The 21809-nt window shown below is 36.1% G+C and overlaps 1 protein-coding gene across 2 annotated transcripts in view; it reads right to left on the bottom strand.

Annotated features, from left to right (window-relative positions):
- The window catches only part of TAPT1 (transmembrane anterior posterior transformation 1), a 65754-nt gene that overhangs the window by 20391 nt on the left and 23554 nt on the right, over positions 1-21809 (bottom strand). For both annotated transcript variants that reach the window (XM_050792506.1, XM_050792507.1), the window contains 5 exons: positions 20970-21088; positions 9894-10056; positions 6736-6871; positions 5285-5382; positions 5042-5111 (listed from right to left, as the gene is read on the bottom strand). In XM_050792506.1, the coding sequence (XP_050648463.1) occupies positions 5042-5111; positions 5285-5382; positions 6736-6871; positions 9894-10056; positions 20970-21088 (586 nt within the window). The remainder of the gene's footprint in view (positions 1-5041; positions 5112-5284; positions 5383-6735; positions 6872-9893; positions 10057-20969; positions 21089-21809) is intronic.

Below are 21809 nucleotides of genomic sequence, written 5' to 3'. Positions count from 1 at the left end.
CAAAACAAATTTTAGAAAAGCAGACTATTCCAAAAAAAAGCAGACTATTCCAAAAAAAGAGATTAATAAAAATGGATAAATTTGGTAAATAAATGCAATTTTATAAGATGAAGTATGTGAAGGATGGCAAGCTTAAATATTAAAAAGTGACACCATAAAAATTAACTGTATCTTTATTTGATAAGATAAAGATATAAAACTATATCTAACTATAAAGATGAGGCTGTTATGTGAAGATTTTTTTGAAAGTTTTATTCTTACACTTTCACAACTTTTACATTTAAATGTTTTACATAGACATTATAAAATCAAGATTTGACTTTTAAAATTTGAGTTAAAAAATACCCAAATTTTAAGTGTCTCCAAAGAAGATATAAAAAATAAAATTTCTATGAGAATAACAGTCTGATACTGATAATCTAACATATATTAGATAAATAATGCAATCAGCAACATATTTATACCATATCTCACCTTCAGAATAGTCAGGGTTCGGATTAGAACTGAACTCTTACATTGATTAAAAATTAAAATTTCTAAGAATGTTTTCTCCTAACCTTTATCAAGAAGCTTAAAAACACTGGTATTAATGCTTTTAAATATGTCTGATATTCAGATTTTTCCTTGCTATATTACCACTAACAGGGATATACTTTAACATATTTGTAGTCACATTTTAAATATAAAATGAGTGACTATTTCCAATAAACATCCATATTTATTGCAGCTTTGCAGGCTTCTAAGAGTGTTAAGTGAGCTATAAGCTTACTCCAGACAACCTAACTTCTGAAGGACCTTTCCAAATGCACAGTTCACATTACCAATGGGTAAAAATCTACCTAAAATTCTTCATCTCAAGAATGCAAACCAGAAAGACTGGGGTTCCACATTCAGCTGATGCTTATGATAAAATGAAGTGAAGAAAAGGAGAAGTTGTTAAAAACCTGGTTTTATTAACTAAACTACTTTTCACATGTCCTCAGGCAATTCCTCCAAAGAAAATATACGGTGAGCTACCACTGAAAGGGGTAAAGTTACTCTCAGATTTCTCCATGAAGTCTTCTCTATTAAACCAGCATGAAGGACTAAAACTTACACTATGTATCTGGCAAGTCAACTTCAGATGGAGAAAAAATTCATAGGAAAATTCATAAGAAAAAAATAGCCAACATGAGTATCCCTGCTGACTGGCTCTCATTAAGTAACTACTACTGAAGCATATGAAAGAGGCAACATATTCATATCAAGAGCAAAAAGCACCTCTTGGTGACTCCTGATCTTTCCATTTTAATAGCTGAATGTTACATGTAATGTTAGCAAGATTGCCTAGAATTTTTTTTTCTTAAGTTCTTTTTTTTTTTTTTTTTTTGAGACGGAGTCTCGCTCTGTCACCCAGGTTGGAGTGCATTGGCGCAATCTCGGCTTACTGCAAGCTCTGCCTCCTGGGTTCAGGCCATTCTCCTGCCTTAGCCTCCCAAGCAGCTGGGACTACAGCACCCGCCACCACGCCCAGCTAATTTTTTTTTTGGTATTTTTAGTAGAGATGGGATTTCACCGTTAGGCAGATGGTCTCGATCTCCTGATCTCATGATCTGCCTGCCTTGGCCTTCCAAAGTGCTGGGATTACAGGTGTGAGCCACTGTGCCTCGCCCAGGTAAAGTTAATTTCTTACAAAACTCTTAAAGGGTACAATGCAGACCACCTTGCATTGTAACACGAGCTACTTTGCTTACAGCAAAAGGTAATTTTTTTTGGTGCTAAGTAGTAATCATTTTAAGCCAAAATAAAGTCCAAATTTCTTGTAAACTGATATGCATACCTGATCATTATATCATTTTTTTTCCAGCGTTTTCTTAAAACTCAAATATTGAATCCCTAATCTTTCTAATAAGCTAAGAGGTTGGAATTCTGGGGAACCCATTTATAAAAATGAAAAGGGGTATTAATTACATCAACACGCTGGCCATAAGGTTAAAAACATTTCACAATTTCCTCCTCATAATTTTGAGGCTTTTATACATAAGGATTGAAAACCCTTAAAACTTAAGATTTGCGTGTCTAGTTTAAGTCTCTATAAAGAGTGCTTACCCAAAGGAGGTTACTAATATGACTTAATTTTAAAAAACCATGGTTTCTACAACAAATGAAATGCTTACAGCTGAATCAATTTACTCATGGTTAACTACTGAAGCAAAGTATTCTATAATTTAGTACCTTCCCTCCTTCCTCTTTCATTTCTAATTCACGACGCTTGGCAGTCTGCACTTGAAAGGTGAGGAACATTAATAAGAAGTAAGAACACGAACTGCCCCTCAGAGCTTTGAGAGTCAGGTCCAGCATGGCCTCATAGAATCATCTAGGCTTTATGTTCGAGTTTTCCATTTGTTCTTTTCATTCCTTGCTTAGTTTTCAAATCTCCTGTAACTTGTTTAACATATTCATATGCCATTATTTTCCTTGTCTAATATACAGGTAAAATTTACATACAGTGAAATGCACAGATCTTAAGTATATATATATAAGTATATATAATATATATAATGTGATGAGTTCTGATCAATGCATGACTTGTGACACCAAGCCCTTAATATAGAAAGAAGTTCCATCATCCAGAAAGCTCCTTTGAGTCCCCTTAGTCAATCCAAATGCCCAATAAGCAACCTCTCTTATTCCTATCATCATAAATGAATTATTTCTGATCATAAACTTCATATAAACGAAATACATTATGTACACTTTTGTGTCTGGCTTTTCTGCTCAACATAATGCTTCTGAGACATACATAGTTGACACTATTAGGAGTTCACTCTTTTATCTTTAATTGCTGAGTAGTATTCTATGGTACGGATATACAATTTGTTTATTTTCCTATTGATAGGTATTTGGCTTGTTTCCAGTTTTTGGCTAGCATGAACAAAGCTGCCATAATAATTCTTGCAACAAGTCCTATTAAGAAAATATATTTTCGGCACTGAATTACAGGGCAAGTGAACATTTAACTGTGTAAGAAATGGCCAAAAACAGCAGTTGTAATACTTTACACTCACGCCATCGATGCATGAGTGCCAGTTAATCCATATCCTCACTAACTTGTGGTACTGTCAGGCTACAAGAGCAGCCACTCTGGAGGGTGTGCAGTGCTATCTCATTATGGCTTTACTTTGCCTTTCTCCAATGACATTTTCCCTAATAATGCTGAGAGCTTTTCATGACCTTATTGGACATTTATAGATTTTCTTTTGTGAAATGTCTGTTCAAGCATTTTCCCCATTTCAAAACTGGATTGTCCTTTCATTATTGATTGGTAGTTTGTTACATATTCAGAAAACAACAAAAAAAATCTATCGTCAGATAAATGCATCTCAAAATCTTTTCTCTTAGTACTGTGGGTGGTCTTTTCACTTTTTAAATTTTATGATCCTACATTTTAATTTTGAAGAAGTCCAGTTTCTCTCTTTTGTTTTATAGTTAGTACTTTTTGTGTGGTTTTTAAAAATGTTTGCCTAGACCAAGGTTGTGAATGTATTCTCCTATATTTTGTTCTAAAAGTTTTATAATTTTAGCATTTATGTTTAGGGTTATGAACCACAATGAATTAATTTTCTTGGGCAGGGGAGGGGCCAAAGTTCTTTTTTTTAACCTTTATCCAACTATTCCAGCATTACTTGTTGAGAAACTCTTCTCACTAAATTTTAATTTGTTTTAGAAAATATCTCTTTTATTGAAATGTTATTTTTGTAAGCATGTAATATTTTTATTAAAACTTCCCAGTTTTAATTTCAAATACGGTAAATAGCGAGAGACATAATCCATATAAATAAAAGTCCTTTGGGATCATCATACTTTTTTTTTTTTTTTGAGATGGAGTTTCGCTCTAGTCACCTAGGCTGGAGTGCTCTGGTGCGATCTCGGCTCACTGCAACCTCTGCCTCCCAGGTTCAAGCAGTTCTCCTGCCTCAGTCTCCCCTCTGTAGCTAGATTACAGCTACAGAGTAGAGTCCGTAGCTAGGATTACAGCTACAGAGTGACAGGCACCTGCCACCATGCCCAGCTAATTCTGGTATTTTTAGTAGAGATGGGGTTTTACCATGTTGGCCAGGCTGGTCTTGAATTCCTGACCTCAGGTGATCCGCCAGCCTCAGTCTCCCAACGTGCTGGGATTACAGGCGTGAGCCACTGCGCCCAGCTGATCATCGTACTTTTTGAAGCATGTAAAAGGGTCCCAGAAGCAAAAACTCTGACAAGCACTGCTTTGGATGAGCCATGTGTGCTCTTATCTACAACCAGCCCACGCGCCTCCCCCGTGACACGCCTCACCTTCCTCAAGGACATCAAGCCAGGTTCCTTTAGGGATCCTCTCTATTGTACATCTGTCTGGATTCATGCTAAAACACCACCATTTTTTCATGACTTGTGCAAATGTCACCATGGCAGAAGAGATGAATAATGTCTTCATATTCTTGTGAAAACACTTTTGACTCTGAGCACACTCCCTGGTAGAGCCCCTGGGACTGTTCTGGAGGGCTCCATGATCCACTACACTGTTCTGCTCTGGCTTTCAAAAACTATGTAAGACACCGACTCCAGGCAAAAAATTTTGTCCCTTCACACTTTTTAGGATTAGAATGAAGGCAGTAAATAATAACTAAAAAAGCTAAGGACTTAGAGACATTCTGAGATTCACAGTCATAATTCTCCTAGAAGCTATGTGACTGTGGAGAAGTCAAATTATTTTCTCTGTGTTTCAGTTTTCACATCTATAAAATGGAATAATACCACCCACTTCAGAGAAATTTCTAGATTATTAAGAAGCTTCTCAAAGTATCATATGGTGCTACACAAATGTTTCTAATTTTTTATCTCAAACATCTTGTGATTACAGTAACCAAAGATAAGAAAACCTAGTAAAGATGTTGATAGCATAAGGGAAGGTACAGTTTAAGTTGAAGAAACAGTGGCCCAGAGAAAATGTGCCATTAGGATTTCAGAATGAACTGCAAAATACCGCACAGAACTTCAAGTAGAATCTAATCGTACATACCACTATTTGACATTTGAAAGAGGTTGTTCTTTTCAAACTTCTTGAAAACACTTCCTTTAATTTCAACAAACTGAAACAGTAAACAGAAATATCTTTATGATTATAACAGTTTAAAAACTGGACTTGCTTCCTATAAAACTTCCGGGAGAACAACATATAGAACAAAGAATTTTATCCCACCCACAGTATTGCAGCTGAAATGTCCGTATAACTTCAAAAATGTAAGATAAATCTCATACTTACATTATTAGACATCATGATAGTAAGCAAAGACTTGTTGTGTGAGTTAAAAGCTACATTGAGAGTTGTTGCTTGAACCATTATAAGAATTGCATGCAAAACTAATAGAAGGTCAAGGAAAAAACTTAAATTTGCTTTCATATTGTTACTGATAATACTACAAAATTTTGAAAGTGAATAATAAAGAAAGAAGATGACTTTCTTTTCTAAATCGTCTATGTAAGTATTGTATTATTTTCATAATTTCCCTATTAGCTATAGTTGATAAAAATTTGACAGGATATCCACATGAAATGAACAAAAGTGGAAATGTACCTCTACATATTCATTTATTTAGACCATGAATCCTTTGGAACAGGGTTGTTTTGTTCTTTCCGTATCTCTGGCACTTGGCACAGTGCTCAGGAAATAGGCCCTCAGAAAAGTTTGTTAAGTAAATGGAATAAATTATGGTAAATACTGAAAGAAGAGACTAAGAAATACACATTCTGAATTAAGATAATTTGCAATGTAAAAAAGAAAGCACAAACTATAAGTCTGGAAGTGATTTTCTTCCCTGATTCTTCAGGAAATGTGGAATGTAAGGTAGTAAGAAATATCTGATAATTAAGATTCTTCTTCATATGTCATTTTGAATATATCCATAAACTGCAGAATTACATTTGTATTACATACAGAATAGTTAATTTATATCTAAGAGTGGTAACTGCTTTACTCCATTAAAACTGGAACAAGCTTCTACCCTCACAGGTATCTTCCCACTTGGTTCTTTAACTTTCCAAGTATTAACCCAATTTCTTTCAAGTGTCACTCTTACAGAGATAGGAAAAAAAAAAAGTGACACATTCTTGTGAATGAGTCCTGACTTCACATGGAACTTAAAAGCAGGAACGTGTGTTATAAATATGTAGGGGTACACACAAACACGTACACTGCTTATATAATAAAGCATTTACTCTCCAATAGAAAAGCTTTAAGCCAGGGATGAATACACAAACACACAAAACCACCAAAACTCCTCCCAACCAATTTCACATTTTACTTTTAGATAAATTCTATGCATTTTAAGCCCAAGGTTATAAAAAAGAATTCCTGGATTTAAAGATAACTTCAAGAAAAATTCTAATATAAGTATGAAAAATTATAGATCTATGTAAATAATGTATGTATAAAAATACGCTGCCTTTTTATTATAAAATTCTTCCTTATAATCAGTTACACTGCAAATAGAACTGTTTTCCAGCAGCTCAAAGAATAATGCATACATGAGGCTCCTTAAATTAATTACAATTATTATGACAACCAATTTCTCAACAGAACACAGATATTTCACATTAATCTTCAGGATACATACATTATCTATATGTCTTTAAATCTATGAAATGGCTAACCAAATAAAATAAGGTAGACTATGCATTAACTGTTGGAAATTTCCAGTAAGTCTATAAGGATACAGACATAGAGAACAGCCATGAAAAAGTGAGGAATCACCCCAATGTGGGCTCTTTTTCTTTCTTTAGGTTCTGTTGCTGTCCAATAGAGAGCATCTAATATATCTTGTCCAAAAGATGAAAACAGACGATCAGCTACCTAAAAAAGAAAAATGACTTGTAAGATGTTTCTTAATATTCCACTTAAATATGTCATTAAAATTGAGATATAGCTCAAATCCTGGAGATCTACTAGGATTTAAAATCCTAGTAGAAGGCAAGCTAAAGAAGAGTGAAGATGTTTGTTTACTTATTCACTCACATTTCTTTATTCTTTAACAAATAGTAAGTGCTAAAATATGTATAGAATTTCAATGAGACTGTCTAATTAGCTATGTTTGTAACAAAGAAAGTCTTAAACAGTGGCAAAAATAAAAGGGGTGGGCACATCTGGCCAGGCACGGTAGCTCACGCCTGTAATCCCAGCACTTTGGGAGGCCGAGGCAGGTGGATCATGAGGTCAGGAGATTGAGACCACCCTGGCTAACACAGTGAAAAGCTGTCTCTACTAAAAATACAAAAAATTAGGCGGGCTTGGTGGCAGGCGCCTGTAGTCCCAGCTACTCAGGAGGCTGAGGCAGGAGAATGGCCTGAACCCGACAGGCGGAGCTTGCAGTGAGCCAAGATTGCGCCACTGCACTCCAGCCTGGGCGACAAAGTGAGGCTCCGTCTCAACAACAACAACAACAACAACAAATTTAAAAAAAAAAGGGTGGGGGGTGGGCACATCAAAAACATGGTTCTTCTGGTTTTAGCACTTTAAATTCAAACTCAGGATTCAAATTTAGGACAAATATATCATTTGACCTACTCATATCTAATATTTGCAAACAATGGTAACTGTATTTTTTTGAGGTTTATTATATGGAATAAAATATGCAGATTTACTTCCTAAACATATTTTCCGGTATCAATCTCCTTGAATACAGTATAACAAGTAAAAAGTGACACATAAAACGGAGAAAAGGAGGGCATGATATTCAGGATTCAGTTTGAATGCCACATCCTAACAGAGGCCTTTTCCAGACCATCCAATCTCTTGTGGCTCCTATGGTCTCTACTGCGTTAGTCTGTTCTTTTTCATCATACAATATATCATTTCCTAATATCTCCTTGTTTATTTATCTCTCACCTGTAGAATATAAGCTCCATGAGAATAGGCTGGTTCACCTGTGAGTATTCAGGATCTAAGATGCTTGGCATGCAGCAAGTGCCAACTAAAGATCTGCTGAATGAATAACAGCTACCATTTAGGGAGCTCCTACCATGGGCCTGATATTGTGCTAAACCGCTTCTATGTGGGGTCTATTTAATCCTCATAATCTCCCTAGTGTCTCCACTTTACAGATGAGAAACTGAGGATTAGAGATATTCAGCAACAGTAACTATGTCCAGGATAACCAGGTAATAAAGGAAGGACTAGGATTTGGTCAAAGGTGGTTTGCCTCTAGACCAGAGCATGGACTCTCATCCACTGTGTTTAAGCCACCTCATCAATTATGGTCTACAATGCGAATACGTATATAAATCATTTTAATCAGCAATTCATGGATCCTTTTTCTTGGCCTATTTTCTAGTAACAATACTACTACTACCTTGAGAGGGCTTTGTAAGTCAGGGGACAGGGAGAAACCCTTGCACTTTCCAATCTCCTAAGATGGAAAGCCTACGAAGGAGAGACTAGAAGGGCAGCGGTGACAAGAGCAAGGCAGAGAGCAGAGGGGAATAGCGAATGAGGTCTAGGCTCTTTCTATGAGAAGGAAGGGAGAACAAGATGAGCTATTCTGTTTCAGGAACTTTGTCCCCATCCACCCCGAGGCAACCTACTTGGTGGGGCAAAGTGTACATGCAGCAAGCCTAGAATCAGGAAGCTGGGGTATGGTTTTAAAACATCTTGGTCTTGAATTTAGGAGGTACCAGAAGGCTAGAGCTCCAAGGCTTCTTTGAAGAGATGGAGAGTCCTTATCTACCACAGCAATGCAGCTTCAGAGCAAAAAGGCCAGCAGCCCCCACCCCACCCATCCTCTCACTAGGAAAAATCTCTTCATGGCTAATTAAAAAGATAAATAGACCTTATTTGTATCCCCCCAAAAATAAAATATAAAAATGCAATCCCGAGATGGAGTCTCGCTCTGTTACCCAGACTGGGGTGCAGTGGGATGACTTCAGCTCACTACACAACCTCCACCTCCAGGGTTCATGTGACCCTCCTGCCTCAGCCTCCTGAGTAGCTGGGATTACAGGCACGTGCCACCAGGCATGGCTAATTTTTGTATTTTTAGAGACGGGGTTTCACCATGTTGGTCAGTCTGGTCTTGGACTCCTAACCTCAGGTGATCTGCCCGCCTCAGCCTCCCCAAGTGCTGGGATTACAGGTGTGAGCCACTGTGCCAGCTTGCAATTTGAATTTCAAAGTTTATTATATAACTTAGGTAGCTTACTATTTTAAAAACTTATGAATATTTGGCTTATAAAGCAAAGCAGTTTTTTGCAAAGTGAATATATGTCAGCTCAACTTACTTTTTACATAAATGCAGATTTTCATATGCTGAATGCTTTTAAGTGAGACGTATTGTACTAAAAACATTAAGTACTTACAAAAATAGGGAACTTATATTTATTTGCCCTATGTAAAGATTTGAATTTAAATGTGCAATTTAAAATGTGTATTTCTTATAGCAAACATACACATAATCATAACATTTAACTCATAATTTAAAGTTCTAGCATGGGTTTCTAACGAAGTTGTGAAACTAATTTTCCTAGCACTTGACAATTTGGATACTCAAGGGGGTACTGGTTCTAAAATGTCTGGGCAGCAAGACTCTTCCCAGCCTACGTGAGGACACACCATGCCTGCGGGCCTGCCACCAGAGGTGTGCCCCAGACCAGCAGCATGAGCCCCACCGCCTGAGAAATGCAGATTCTCCAGACCCAGCCCAGATCTCCTAAATAAGAATCCATGTTTAACAAGAGCCCCCAAGTGATGATAGCACAGTAAAGTCCAGAAGCACCACAACTAGAGTCAGTAGAGCATTCTTGACTCTCAGGTACCTTCAGAATTGGAAGACTTGAAGCTCAGTGCCCTGGCCAGGCCTGTGCAGAGTAAGCGAGGTCCTTACCTCCAGCATGTTGTATATGATGTAGAGCTTGATGACGGACTGCCCCCTTATCAGGTGGTACATCATGGAGTAGTCAACATAGTGCATCATAAAATAGCAGATGACCAAAATGACACCCTTCAAAATGTCACACACCTGGGCAGGCTGAAGCAAACGTCTGTCCCTGAAACATACAAGAAGTAATAAAAATATAAGTTTTACTCTGTATGTTCTCAAAAACCAATAATCTTTCCTTGATATACACTGGCATACAAAGGTAAAAATAAGAATTATGTTGATCTTTTAAAAACTTCAAACAAGGGAAGTTAAACTACATGACTACTCGACAGTGTAAAATCTTCTGTCCAAGTATAGAATATAAAGATTTTAAGTGAGAATTACTATTAGATGTTGGCAATCTTAACAAATGAACACAGAGGGCAGGTATCTACTGATAGGGTGCTTTCGAGCAACAGATTTCCACCATTATGGCATATGGCATAAATCTTTAACTAATCATGAATCTCTGCATGTAGCCTGCTGGATCAGCCCTTTTCACACAATGCTACATTCTATGCATACTGCTCTGCATCTTGTACTTAATGGCATAATATTCCATACAAGTTCATCAGGACTTCATATTTTTATGGCAGCATAGTGTTCCAATATGTGGATGAACTATAACTTATTTAACGTACCACTGACAGATTTGTAGTCTTTTGCAATTATAAGCCATGATGCAATGTACATGCCATGTCTCATATATGAAAGTGTATCTGTAGGATAAATTCCTGAAATTGGAATTCCAAGGTTATATTCACTTGAAATTTTGACAGAAACAGCTGAACTGCCCGCTGTACAGGGTACAGTTTATACCTTAACTAGCAATGTCATGAGAAAGCCTGTAGCCCAGGGCACTGATACAGTGTTTGACTAACTTTTGGATCTTTGCCAGTCTCATTGGTGGAAAATTGTACACAGTGTAGTTTTAACGTTAATTTCTATCATTAGGAAACTAAACATCTTTCCACATATTTAACAGTTATTTATATTTCATGTGAACACTCCCTATCTTTTTTTACTGGTTTATAGGACAGCTTTTGTATTACAGATGTTAGTCCTATGGGACTTCAGTCGAAATTTTTTTTCATAATTAATATGAGCAGAATAATCACTCCTTACTTCTGAGGTTAGAGTATAAGGAGCTAAACCTAAATTGTGAAAGGAACCATCTTAATAAGACAGATCAAAAAATACATTAGAAAAGAAGAAATTAAGATTTCTTCCACTGGATTTAAAATTCTTGTGACATGAATGGGAAAGATACGTTCTCTTTGCCTGTCGTAGGCTGACTCCTCAGGATGGAAAATGCTGCCTCTTGCTTTGGCAGTTTTTATGCATAGTGCAATCAATAAAACAGCCCGAGTATATTTTTTTAGGAGCTGCAGAATCTCTTCATTTCCACCAATTGTGACGATGTTCTAAGCAACAATACAGGGGTGGGCTCATTTTCTAACTGGCCATTGGCCGTCTGAGTCACCAATGTATTTGATATTCCTTGGCTACATATTCTCCAGAGCTCTTTCCTAATGCTTTTCCTTCAAAGATCTTTGTGGAGTTTAACAAGGAATTTGTAAATCTTCCAAACTGTTACTTGAAACACTGCTTTATAAAGTCACAATGATGCTCTACCAATCCTGTGAGCAGTTGTTACAGAAACTCATTCTTGCTTTCTACAATGTGCACTGTATGATGTTTTCAGTTAGATATGAATTTGGCTGATCTATTTACAGACAGAATGTGAGATACTGCAGAAGTTCTGAAAGCAGGCAAATTCTGTGAAGACTGTTCACCAAGGGCTAAAGGTGGCTGGACATACACTGGGCTGGACCAATGAGCCTAAACGAGAGAGAGGTCAGAATTTGTCTAAGTCAGATCACACGACTTAAGATGCGTATGGAAAGCCAAGTAAAATTATTCTTAGCAGTTGAAGTTAAGGCTTTGGGAAAAATTGCATCAAGGACAAAGTTGATCAATCTCTATCATTATTTCTCTTTCACCATGACTTTCTTTTATCCAATGCTGTTCCTCTTTCTCCCACAGAGAAAGAGAGAGAACTTTTTCTCCTCAGGGAACAAAGAATGCCCTTCATCTCCTAACTCCCAGCCAACCAGCCCAGAGCACAGATCTCTGCCAAGGACTCTCTGAATATCAAGGTAATTTCCTGCCTCCATCCCTACAAGACTGAAAATGGAAGACCTATTATACCTGCCAAGAATTGGATCTTGATCCCTTAAACATATTTCTCATCCAAACACTGAGAAGAGGAGACATTTTGAACACTTGTGAGCTCCTGGCCTTGGTATGACTGTCTCCACTTGGGCTGCAGGGAACAAATGGTGAGCCACCAGCCCCCACTCAGAAGTGTGGCACAGCTCAGCATATATTGAAAGTCACACATCACCAACAGTCATGGGCTTTTGTGTTCAAAGACTGTAAATCATGTTTATAAATTAAAGAAAATGATATGAACTAAAAGTAGGGTAGTATTAACTTGTATTAATTACAAAAATAATTTTGATAACTAATTTAAGTAGAAAACTATACTTAGAGCTTTTGGTATTAGATGGCATCTACTTAGTTGAGTGATCTCAGTCAGAGCAATTTTATTTAAGAGACAAAGGGTTTTTAAGTATATATCCAATTGTGTTTCTTTATATACATATTTGGAATCAAAGAACAATGTGTTAGTATATCAATGAAGGAACAGTATATTTAATACAAGCCATAGTTAGAAATTAGATCTACCAAACATTGGAAATACATATCCCAAAATGATATAATACCACACTTTTTGAACCAAGCTGACAAATTAACAAAGAAAAGTTGTAGAAACACCTAATGCTACAATTCAGTTACTATGTGGCAGGCACTATTCTAGATAATCCACATATATTCCTTTTAGTGTTCACAATAATCCTATTTATTTAATCATCTCAGTTTTACAAATGAGCCAAGGGACAGTCAAGAACATGCCTGTGGTTGCACAGTGACTAAGTTCCCACATGGTGCAGCAGGGATGGACACTTGGCAATCTGGCTCCAGAAGGCACGCTCTTCAGAACCATCTGCATTCTGGACTTTTTAAAACAGAACTTCTAAACTTGCAGGAATCAACAACTCAGAACCTATTATCTTTCTGTAAAATTTAACACTGCATACTTTATCACTATATTGCAATCTCATCTGAATAAATTGCTGTACAAAAAAACAAACCTATCTATCACTTGGTCTTTATTTCTAAAAATGAATGCAAAAAAACCTGGACTATATGATATGTATATGATATACACATATTGAATTCACTGCTTTCTGTGCACCCCCTGCTCTGGTGAAAGTGTTCCATCCATTGCTAACATCATAATTGGTTGCTGCAGGGATGACTGTGATTTTCAGAACTAAGGAATACTATTCAAATAAAGAATACAAGAAGCAGAACCTTTAAAAACAAGGGTCTTGTTTTCTTTCTTTCTTTTTTTTTTTCTGTATTTTTAGTAGAGACGGGGTTTCACCATGTTGGCCAGGCTGGTCTTGAACTCCTGACTCAGGTGATCCACCCGTCTCAGCCTCCCAAAATGCTGGGATTACAGGCTTGAGCCACCGCACCTGGAAAGAGTCTTGTTTTCATATAAATGTCCTTGTTAACAAAAAAGAAAGGCTGCCAAAATAAAAAGTCATTTCTAAGGTGGCATCTTAAAAGACAGCTGTATGTATCACAGCCTCTTTCTAAGAAAAGACCTAACCTCACAAATAAGTTTACCTGGTTAAAACAACTTGAACCAATCAGCTTATTTGTTCCTTCTCTGCCAGGATATTTTTAGATGACTATCTGATAAGCACTTCAAACTCCCTAAGAAGCTTATCCAAGGCCCTGTTATTCAACCCTGAATTGGCTTTTGAAAAATACTTTCATGCTAAAGTTCTTATAAATGGCTAAGTGGTGGTTACTGGCAATTCACCTTGCAAATGATGAAAATCCCATACGAAAGCATAAACGAGTGAAATATACTGTTGGGCAAAGTAAAAAACCCGCTAATCTAATTTGCAGCTTTGGGTGTATGTCATCACACAAGTAGTATTACATCAGATATTTAATAGAACTTAAACATTTTTCAAAACAAGACATTTAAACAGAATTCTTTTAAAAATTTCTAGTAAAACCAACCTTAGAGAAACCAAATTCGCTACATTCCTAAATTTTATTTTTTATCCTTACAAACATTTCCATTTCCATTGTGTTTTTAGCAACTGTACACTTTTACATTATACAATTTACCAATTAGAGCATCTCCAGTTGTTTCGAAGGGCTCATAGATTTAGAGAAACCGAATTATAGAGTAGAGAAAGACGATCAAGGGTAAGCTTTCTCCTTCTCCTCTTTAGTGGAAGACAATACGCTAACTGTGATTAAAGTAAAATCTGGTAGTGGACAGAAAGATCAAGAAGGAAGACATGGCACCAAAAATGAGCGAGAAAAATGGGAGAATCCCAGCATAGTTATTGCAAATCAGTGTTGAAACATGCCAGAATATTAGCATGAGTTATTTCATTACAAAATACATAGACTAGATCTCTCGCTCTCTCTATTTTCAGCCATTTGTGGTATAATTGAAAGAGTGAAGAAACACAAGCACTACTGAAATAAAAATGCAAAATACTTAATATGGTTTTATTTTTGAAAGTGAAGTCCTTTTATAATTTTAAAGTAAACTGGAATAAAGTAGTGAAATCAAGATGTTTTACTCAATTAGAAAATTAAGTATCTTAAATCTTAAGTTTGACTGACATGTAACAGAAAAATAAATACTTAACATAAATGGAATGATTCAAACCATTTCTTAAACTTTAATTTCAAACTATACTAGAAAAAAAAAACCTGTTTTTATAAAGCTATGTTCACAATTTTAGTAATGCAAAATAAAAACTGCTTATATGGAAGGAATTAAGCTCAGCCAATTTCTGTGGCTTTGGGGATGAGGTATTTGCTAAGTCTAAGCTAATATGTGTAAAGATCACTTCTGAGTGGATTTTCATGTTAGGTGAAATCACAGTCAAATCCTTCACAAAGAAATGTGGACAAAGCTTTAAGACCAAGTAAAGATGCTATTTTGAAAAGGACAGGGATCCACATTTTCTTAGCTAATGGCTATGTCTGCCTATCCTGTTTACTTTTGCGTTTAATGAATGTCAATTTGGCCAAGAGTATAGAAGGAAAAATCAGGGTTTACTCACCACAAGGAGTCCCTGTGCCACCACATTCCATTCTATAAAGGAAGTGAAAGTGCTCCTCCCTTCGGTCTGATTTACGAGAGAGAAAGAAAGAGAGAAGGTTGTAATGTTGCTACGCTACTTAGAGCTCCATAGTGAGGAAACGGGACAATAAAACCTGGCGTTACGAAGACTTTTTAATAACAACAAATACATTGCTCTCAACAAATAAGCCACATAGATCAGCCCTGGTAAAAAGAAGTAAAAGGCATATTTGTTTCCCTAGAGAAAGTTACCAAGAGCTCTCCCTACTTGTGCTACAGTGGTGGCATCAATCCCTTAGGCCAAAATCAAGGCTTAATTTTGTCTAAAAAGAGAAAAATCTATTATAACATACAGGTGAAGTTAATCTTGGGTAGAACTATTTCTAAAGAGGTAAGGCATAAGAAGGAAACTCAAAAGGTTAGGAAACTCTCAAGCAATTGAAATTCATAATTCTGGGAGACAAGAGCTCTCCCATGGGATAAATTCTCAAAAGAAAATGATACCATTGCCTCTTCAACCAAGAAAAATAAAAGCCTGTGAAGCCTCATGTGAGAGTTACGCCTAAAGCCGGGCCAGGGGTAAGAACATTTGCTCACACATATTTTAGTTGCTCTAATGGTAAAAAAACAAAAACCAAAAAGCACTCCGGCATTTATTACTTAAGCCTGTTCAACTCAAGTTATCACTTTCTAAAATGTTTCAGTAAAGTTTTTTCAACAATAACTCAGTTCTTGGTACCAGGCTGTATCATTTTTCTCTATAATCTTCTTTAACTTTTAACTCATGTGACTAAGAATTCTAAAGCACAAAACGAAGTCACCAATTTTAGGAGAATAGAGGGCTGACAAAAATGCCAGGTAAATCAAAGGTACATAATTAGCTATTTTTCATTTAATTCTACAAGTAAATTTGGAAAAAGGATGTTTGGTACCTCTAACATAATATAAAGCAGTCTGCTTTTCTGGAAAACAAAAATTGTATTATTCTTTCAAGGAATAGATACTTCATAGAATAAATCAAAACTTTGTTCTGTTTTATATGCCAGGAATCATTAAAAAGATTATTCTAGTTCAAGAAGTTTCTCAAATGATTTCTAAAATGACAACTACTCTTATCTGGGAAAGAGGGAAGATATACATAAGTGAATCTGCTTTTAAATAATTTAGATGCATTTTCTAATTTTTTTTAAGTCTACAACAAAACATTTGGGGGCAAAGATTTTTCAAGGTTGTTAATTCATCAGAAACAATTTCAATGAAGTATTCTTCAGATCACCGAGGACAGACATACTTTTAGGGAGGGAGTGCATCCTTGGCAAACACCACATATAAATACGACTCCAGATAATTACCCTGCCAACATCTCATAATGAACAGTGCTTTAATAACAGGGTCAAAGCCAGCAAAACACCCTGCTGGATGAGCCATCATGATGAAGGCTGGGTTTACTTAAGGACTGTAGAACCACCCTTGTCCTCCACCTTAGTGAAGGGACAGGGTCTTTATTTTACTTAAGTCAAAAACCATGACAAGTTTGCAGAAGATCTAGAAATAGGTTCAAATATTAAGTTATGAAGCAGAGAACACGGGGGTATATGTGCTTTAAAAAGCTTCTCACAAATGCTGTACAAGATGTAAATCTGCAAACAGATGAGGTGAGAACACTAATCTCCAATATAAAAAGAAGGCAATAATTTACATTACTGAAATGATACTGAACCAAACAGTTCTAGAGACTGCAAAGAGTTAACTGTTTCCATGTCAGCATCATGATTAATTTGAAAAATGGACTATTTCCTCCCTTTTGTGAAAACAATTTCAAAGAACAAAGAGACTAGGAAGACAGTAAGTTTTTATGGAAAGAAGACTGAAATACAGGAGAGTGAAAAAAGAAACCATTACTTAAAAAACTGCAATCAACTTCTTTGCTGGTCTATTTCACTTCTTCTTATTTCTTTGAAACAAAGTCAGACTGAAGGAAAGAGCACTTTTTGCTTGCTGAAAAGGATGGAACATGACATCACTATAGGCAAGACAAATCGAATAATCTTTAATCGAAGTAGAAAACACTGGAATAAAAGCTATCAGAAGGCAAAATCTGGCTATTTCTAAATAATCATTTGGTAAACCTAAAAAGTATTTTTATATTCCTAAAATATTTGAAAGGTCTTAGACTTAACATTAACAATAGCTTTGTTTAATGTAACCTTCACCTTATCAAATATTTCAAGTTTTGTGACTTTAAAAATAATGCTCAAAGAGATATTTTCTAAATTGCTCAAAGAAACAAAAACTGCAAACTATATTACTGTAAGCACAAATTACTCAATTTTAACAAACCATACTTAAGGCACTAAGACATTAGGCAGGATTTTCCTATTCTGTGTAACTTGGCTATCCTCAAGGCATTTAAAATTGCCTGAACTCCATTTCATTTAAAATTTAAATGAAAATGTAAGTTTCATTTAAACTCCTATCATTTAAAACTGCTGAAACTGTTATATAATTTTAACTGCATTTCATGTTTTTTATGCATGTAAGTATTTATTAGTGATAGCATGAAATTAATTTTTCAGTTACTCCAAAGCAGAAATAGCAAGAAGTGTTTGCAGGGGAAATCTTCAATGGAGTCTTAAATGTAGTATGTAACAGGCTGCCCTCTAGTGTCATTTTAGCTTAACTTTGAAAGTAGAAAACACCTTATTTTCAAATGCTACTCAAACAAATTTAGATTCAAAGTATTTCAAACTAATGTAAGAAAGCAATTACCTTATGTGCTACAAAAAAAAAAAATCTTAAAATATCTAAAACAGGTTAGAGGTAGGGATCATTAACCACTAGTAAAGTCAATACTGGAAGAGATAAGATTTCCCAGTTCCCTGCAACACCTTTTAATTTTCAGAACCAACACTTTAAGACCTTTTTTTTTTTTAAGAGACAGAATCTTGCTGTGTCACCCAGGATGGAATGCAGTGGTGCAATCACAGCTTACTGCAGCCTCGAATTCCTGGGCTCGAGGAATCCTCCCGCCTCAGCCTCCCAAGTAGCTGGGACTACACGTGTGTGCCATCACATCTGGCTAATTTTTTATTTTTTTGTAGACACAGGGTCTTGTTATGTTGCCCAGGCTAGTCTTAACTCCCAGCCTCAAGCTACCCTCCCACCTCGGCCTCCCAAAGTTCTGGGACGACAGGTGTGTACCACCGTGCTGGTCTAGAAAAGACTCAGAATTCTAACACTATTTTACATGCCCTGTTCTTCCATGTAACAGGGGCTATGCAGAAATGAACTTGAGTGCAGCACAGTTTTAGATGCCTGTACAATATAACAAGGTGGAACTTCAAACAACTGTCCCCAAAGAGAGACCCTTGGGATCATTGGCAAATCACCACTCTTACTTAGTAGACCTCATATGTGTGCTAACCAATGCCCAAGGAAGGGAACGCTCCAGAAGGAATATAGTCATTAGCTTATCTATCATTTTAATGTTTTATCACATTGTGCCAACAGCCACTGAGCACATGACATGTCTTTAAAAGCCATCCACATAAAGATGGCTAGAACATGAACTTGTTGCACATTGTTGATCAAAGAATAACTAAAAAGTAATGTAGCTCATAATGTAGATGTGAAAAGTCCTACATAGTATTAGTTTATTTTCTTTCTTTACTTGAGACAGGGTCTCACTCCATCACCCAGGCTGGAGTGCAGTGGCATAATCATGGCTCACTGCAGCCTTGACTTCTCAGGGTCAAGTGATTCTCCAACCTCTCAGCCTCTGGGGCAGGTGGGACCACAGACATGTGCCACCATGTCTGGCTAATTTCTTAATTTTTTTGTAGAGACAAGGTCTTACTATGTTGCCCAGGCTGGTCTTGAACTCCTGGCCTCTAGCGATCCCCCTACTTTGGCCTCCCAAAGTGCTGAGATTACAGGCATGAGCCACCACATCCAGCAGTATTAGTAATTTTCTATCATGTGTTTCACCTGACTTTATCTAAATTTCCACGTGTCTATTCGCTTTATGCAGTTCCAAATAAAGATGTATATTTAGTAATGTTTTATTAGATTGTATTTTGGTCTTCTGAAAATGAACTAAAATGCCATGATGTTATGAAGCTCCCAATAGTGACAAAAGAAAATAGTTTATTGTGGTTAGGTTTCGTTAGTATTAATGTACTATGCTACAAATGCCTTTAAAAAAGTTTGTTAATAATAAGGCCTTCTTAAAATTTGTCCTAAAAGAAAAAAGGATGTACTAGAAATAACTTAAATGACTAAATTTCTAAAACTACCTTCCCATTTGATTAACTTGTGACTAATAAAATATGTCACACTAATTCACTGTTATCCTGGAAGGCAAGTAAGTTACAGAATATAGCATGTAACAATGACAGGAGCTGAAGTTTTATAATTGTTTTACTCCATGTAATCTTGAAAAACAAGAATTTTTAATCCTTTTATAATGTGATCATCATCATAATTATTCCAATTTATAATGGGAGGAATTTCTATCAAAACTGACTAAGTCTTATTTTTAAAAAGACCATATGTGTTACCAAATATCAAGTATACGCTCATTTACTACTTTAAAAAAGAATCTTTCATGGTTTTAGTCTTTTTAAAAAAACCATATAATTGTGTATATCAACCACTAATTTTTAACTCAATTGCTATGGTTAAAATATTTTATTAATTATATATTTTATACACCATGGAACAGTCACCATAGTTCAATGAAGCCTCACAAACTATTGTTCATTTTAGCATTTTAGAATTTTCACAGAATGAAATGTCTTCAGAAAAGTGATGCATGTCAGAAACGTAACTTTGACATTTATGATAAGAACTAAATAAAAATGCTGTAGAGAGGGACCATATCCAGAATGGAGACACACTGGTACAACTATACAAAGAAAGAAAACCGTAAAAGCCAAACTTGCTTTTAACCTCAAGACCAATAAAGCATTAAGCTTCATGTAAGCTTAACACCTTCACCTTACTATTCTTAGTTTTGGTAGAGAAGAAAAAGAAGAAAATTGATTATCTGTTCTGGTCTACTGTGATCCAGGTACTATGCTGGGTATTTTTTTTACATCTTCCAATCTTTGTGGTAAAAGATGCTGAGCTCTCAATAGCTCCTTTTTGCTGATGGGGAAGCACACTTAGAGGAGTCAGGCAGTTGTGCACAGCTCACAAAACAGTCAATGTCGGGTCAGGCTATCTGATCCTCCCCATGGGACAGTGGTCTTCCAGAGTTCTTCCACTCTCACAAATCAGTCTCATCTATAACCAGTAACTAAGGCTCCACAGACCATTACAACAATGATTCTCAAATGAAATGGAGGAACCCTTGTAGTAAGAGCTCCTGAGGAGATTCCTTTCCCACTCCAGCCTAGAACCCTGTCCTTTCTACACATGATGCCTACGAGGCCCAAGGACTTCGGGGAAATAAAGGCCCTGGTGACTTAGGAACGTGGTAAGTAGGTCTTTGACTTTCATTCCCAGGTCCTTTCTACACTGCTACAAAGCCTCCAGCATTAACATTATTTTACTGGCTAAAGCAAAGTTTCGGTTCAAAACAATTCTGGAAAAAAATAAGTATATAAAAAGTATAATATTATATAAACATATTATATAATATCCATTAAAAAGGTAAACAGTGTACACAAGAAGGGCCAAAGTGTGGATGAAACTGTATGAATTATTCTTACTTTGCAACTACTACAAGTATTAAAAATAAAGAAATACTATACATTTACAATAGTTAATGATCTTAAACTTACCTTAAGCCATAGCAAGGCAAAGTGAGGAGCCTGAATAGTGCCAGGAAAACTCTTAAAGGAAGCAGGGTGAACACATACAAAAACGCATCCAGGCACAGAAAGATTCCAAAAACCATCAGCTGAATTTTAAGGAGAGAAGAAAAAAAAGTATTTTAAAAATACTTGTAAATGAAAATTTCAAACAATCAGAATTTCTAAACATTGTAAAAAATTAATTTCTTAAAACTTAGCCCTGGGAATAACAAATTAATAGTTCTACTCTTCAAAGAATGAGTCTGTGCTTCCTGCAGAGCCTTTGGTTTACGACTCACAGAAGAAATTACTCAAAAACAAGTTTTCCTTGACCATAGTTAATGGCACATAATCTGATGTGTCTTTCTGAGTACTTCCTCAAGCTCTAAAGATATTATGGAAAATCTTTATTCCTCATAATTTTGCTATTCCTATTTATTAAGGTGCTTTGTTGATGGGAAAGACTGGAATATATATTGAGTTACAACATTGTTTATGTTAAAAACATGCAAACTGATCACTAAGTTTAACACAATTTCATGTGCACTGAAACTTGCTGCACTCAGAAGGCCTTATTCTTAATTCCAGGACCAGCCTTTTAGCGTTTATATTTCTCCTTCTTTCTTGAGTACTTGTCATACCCTTTCTTTTTGTGGTAACATTAGACACTCTTACTTGTTAAGTTTAGGACTATACTACACAGAAAGAGGGTGAAGTCTTTTGAGGACTTGGCCAAGTAGCCACCCCTAGTGGTGACTTTCTGTATGTCTGGCACACAATTATGGTATGATACACATGCCCGAGCCACAGCACTCTATGTATCTTTAG

Source organism: Macaca thibetana, chromosome 5 (genome assembly GCF_024542745.1).
Source record: "Macaca thibetana thibetana isolate TM-01 chromosome 5, ASM2454274v1, whole genome shotgun sequence".
Lineage (NCBI taxonomy): Eukaryota > Metazoa > Chordata > Mammalia > Primates > Cercopithecidae > Macaca > Macaca thibetana.
The sequence above is the reverse complement of the archived record's forward strand: the minus strand, read 5'-3'. Positions and strand labels throughout refer to the sequence as shown.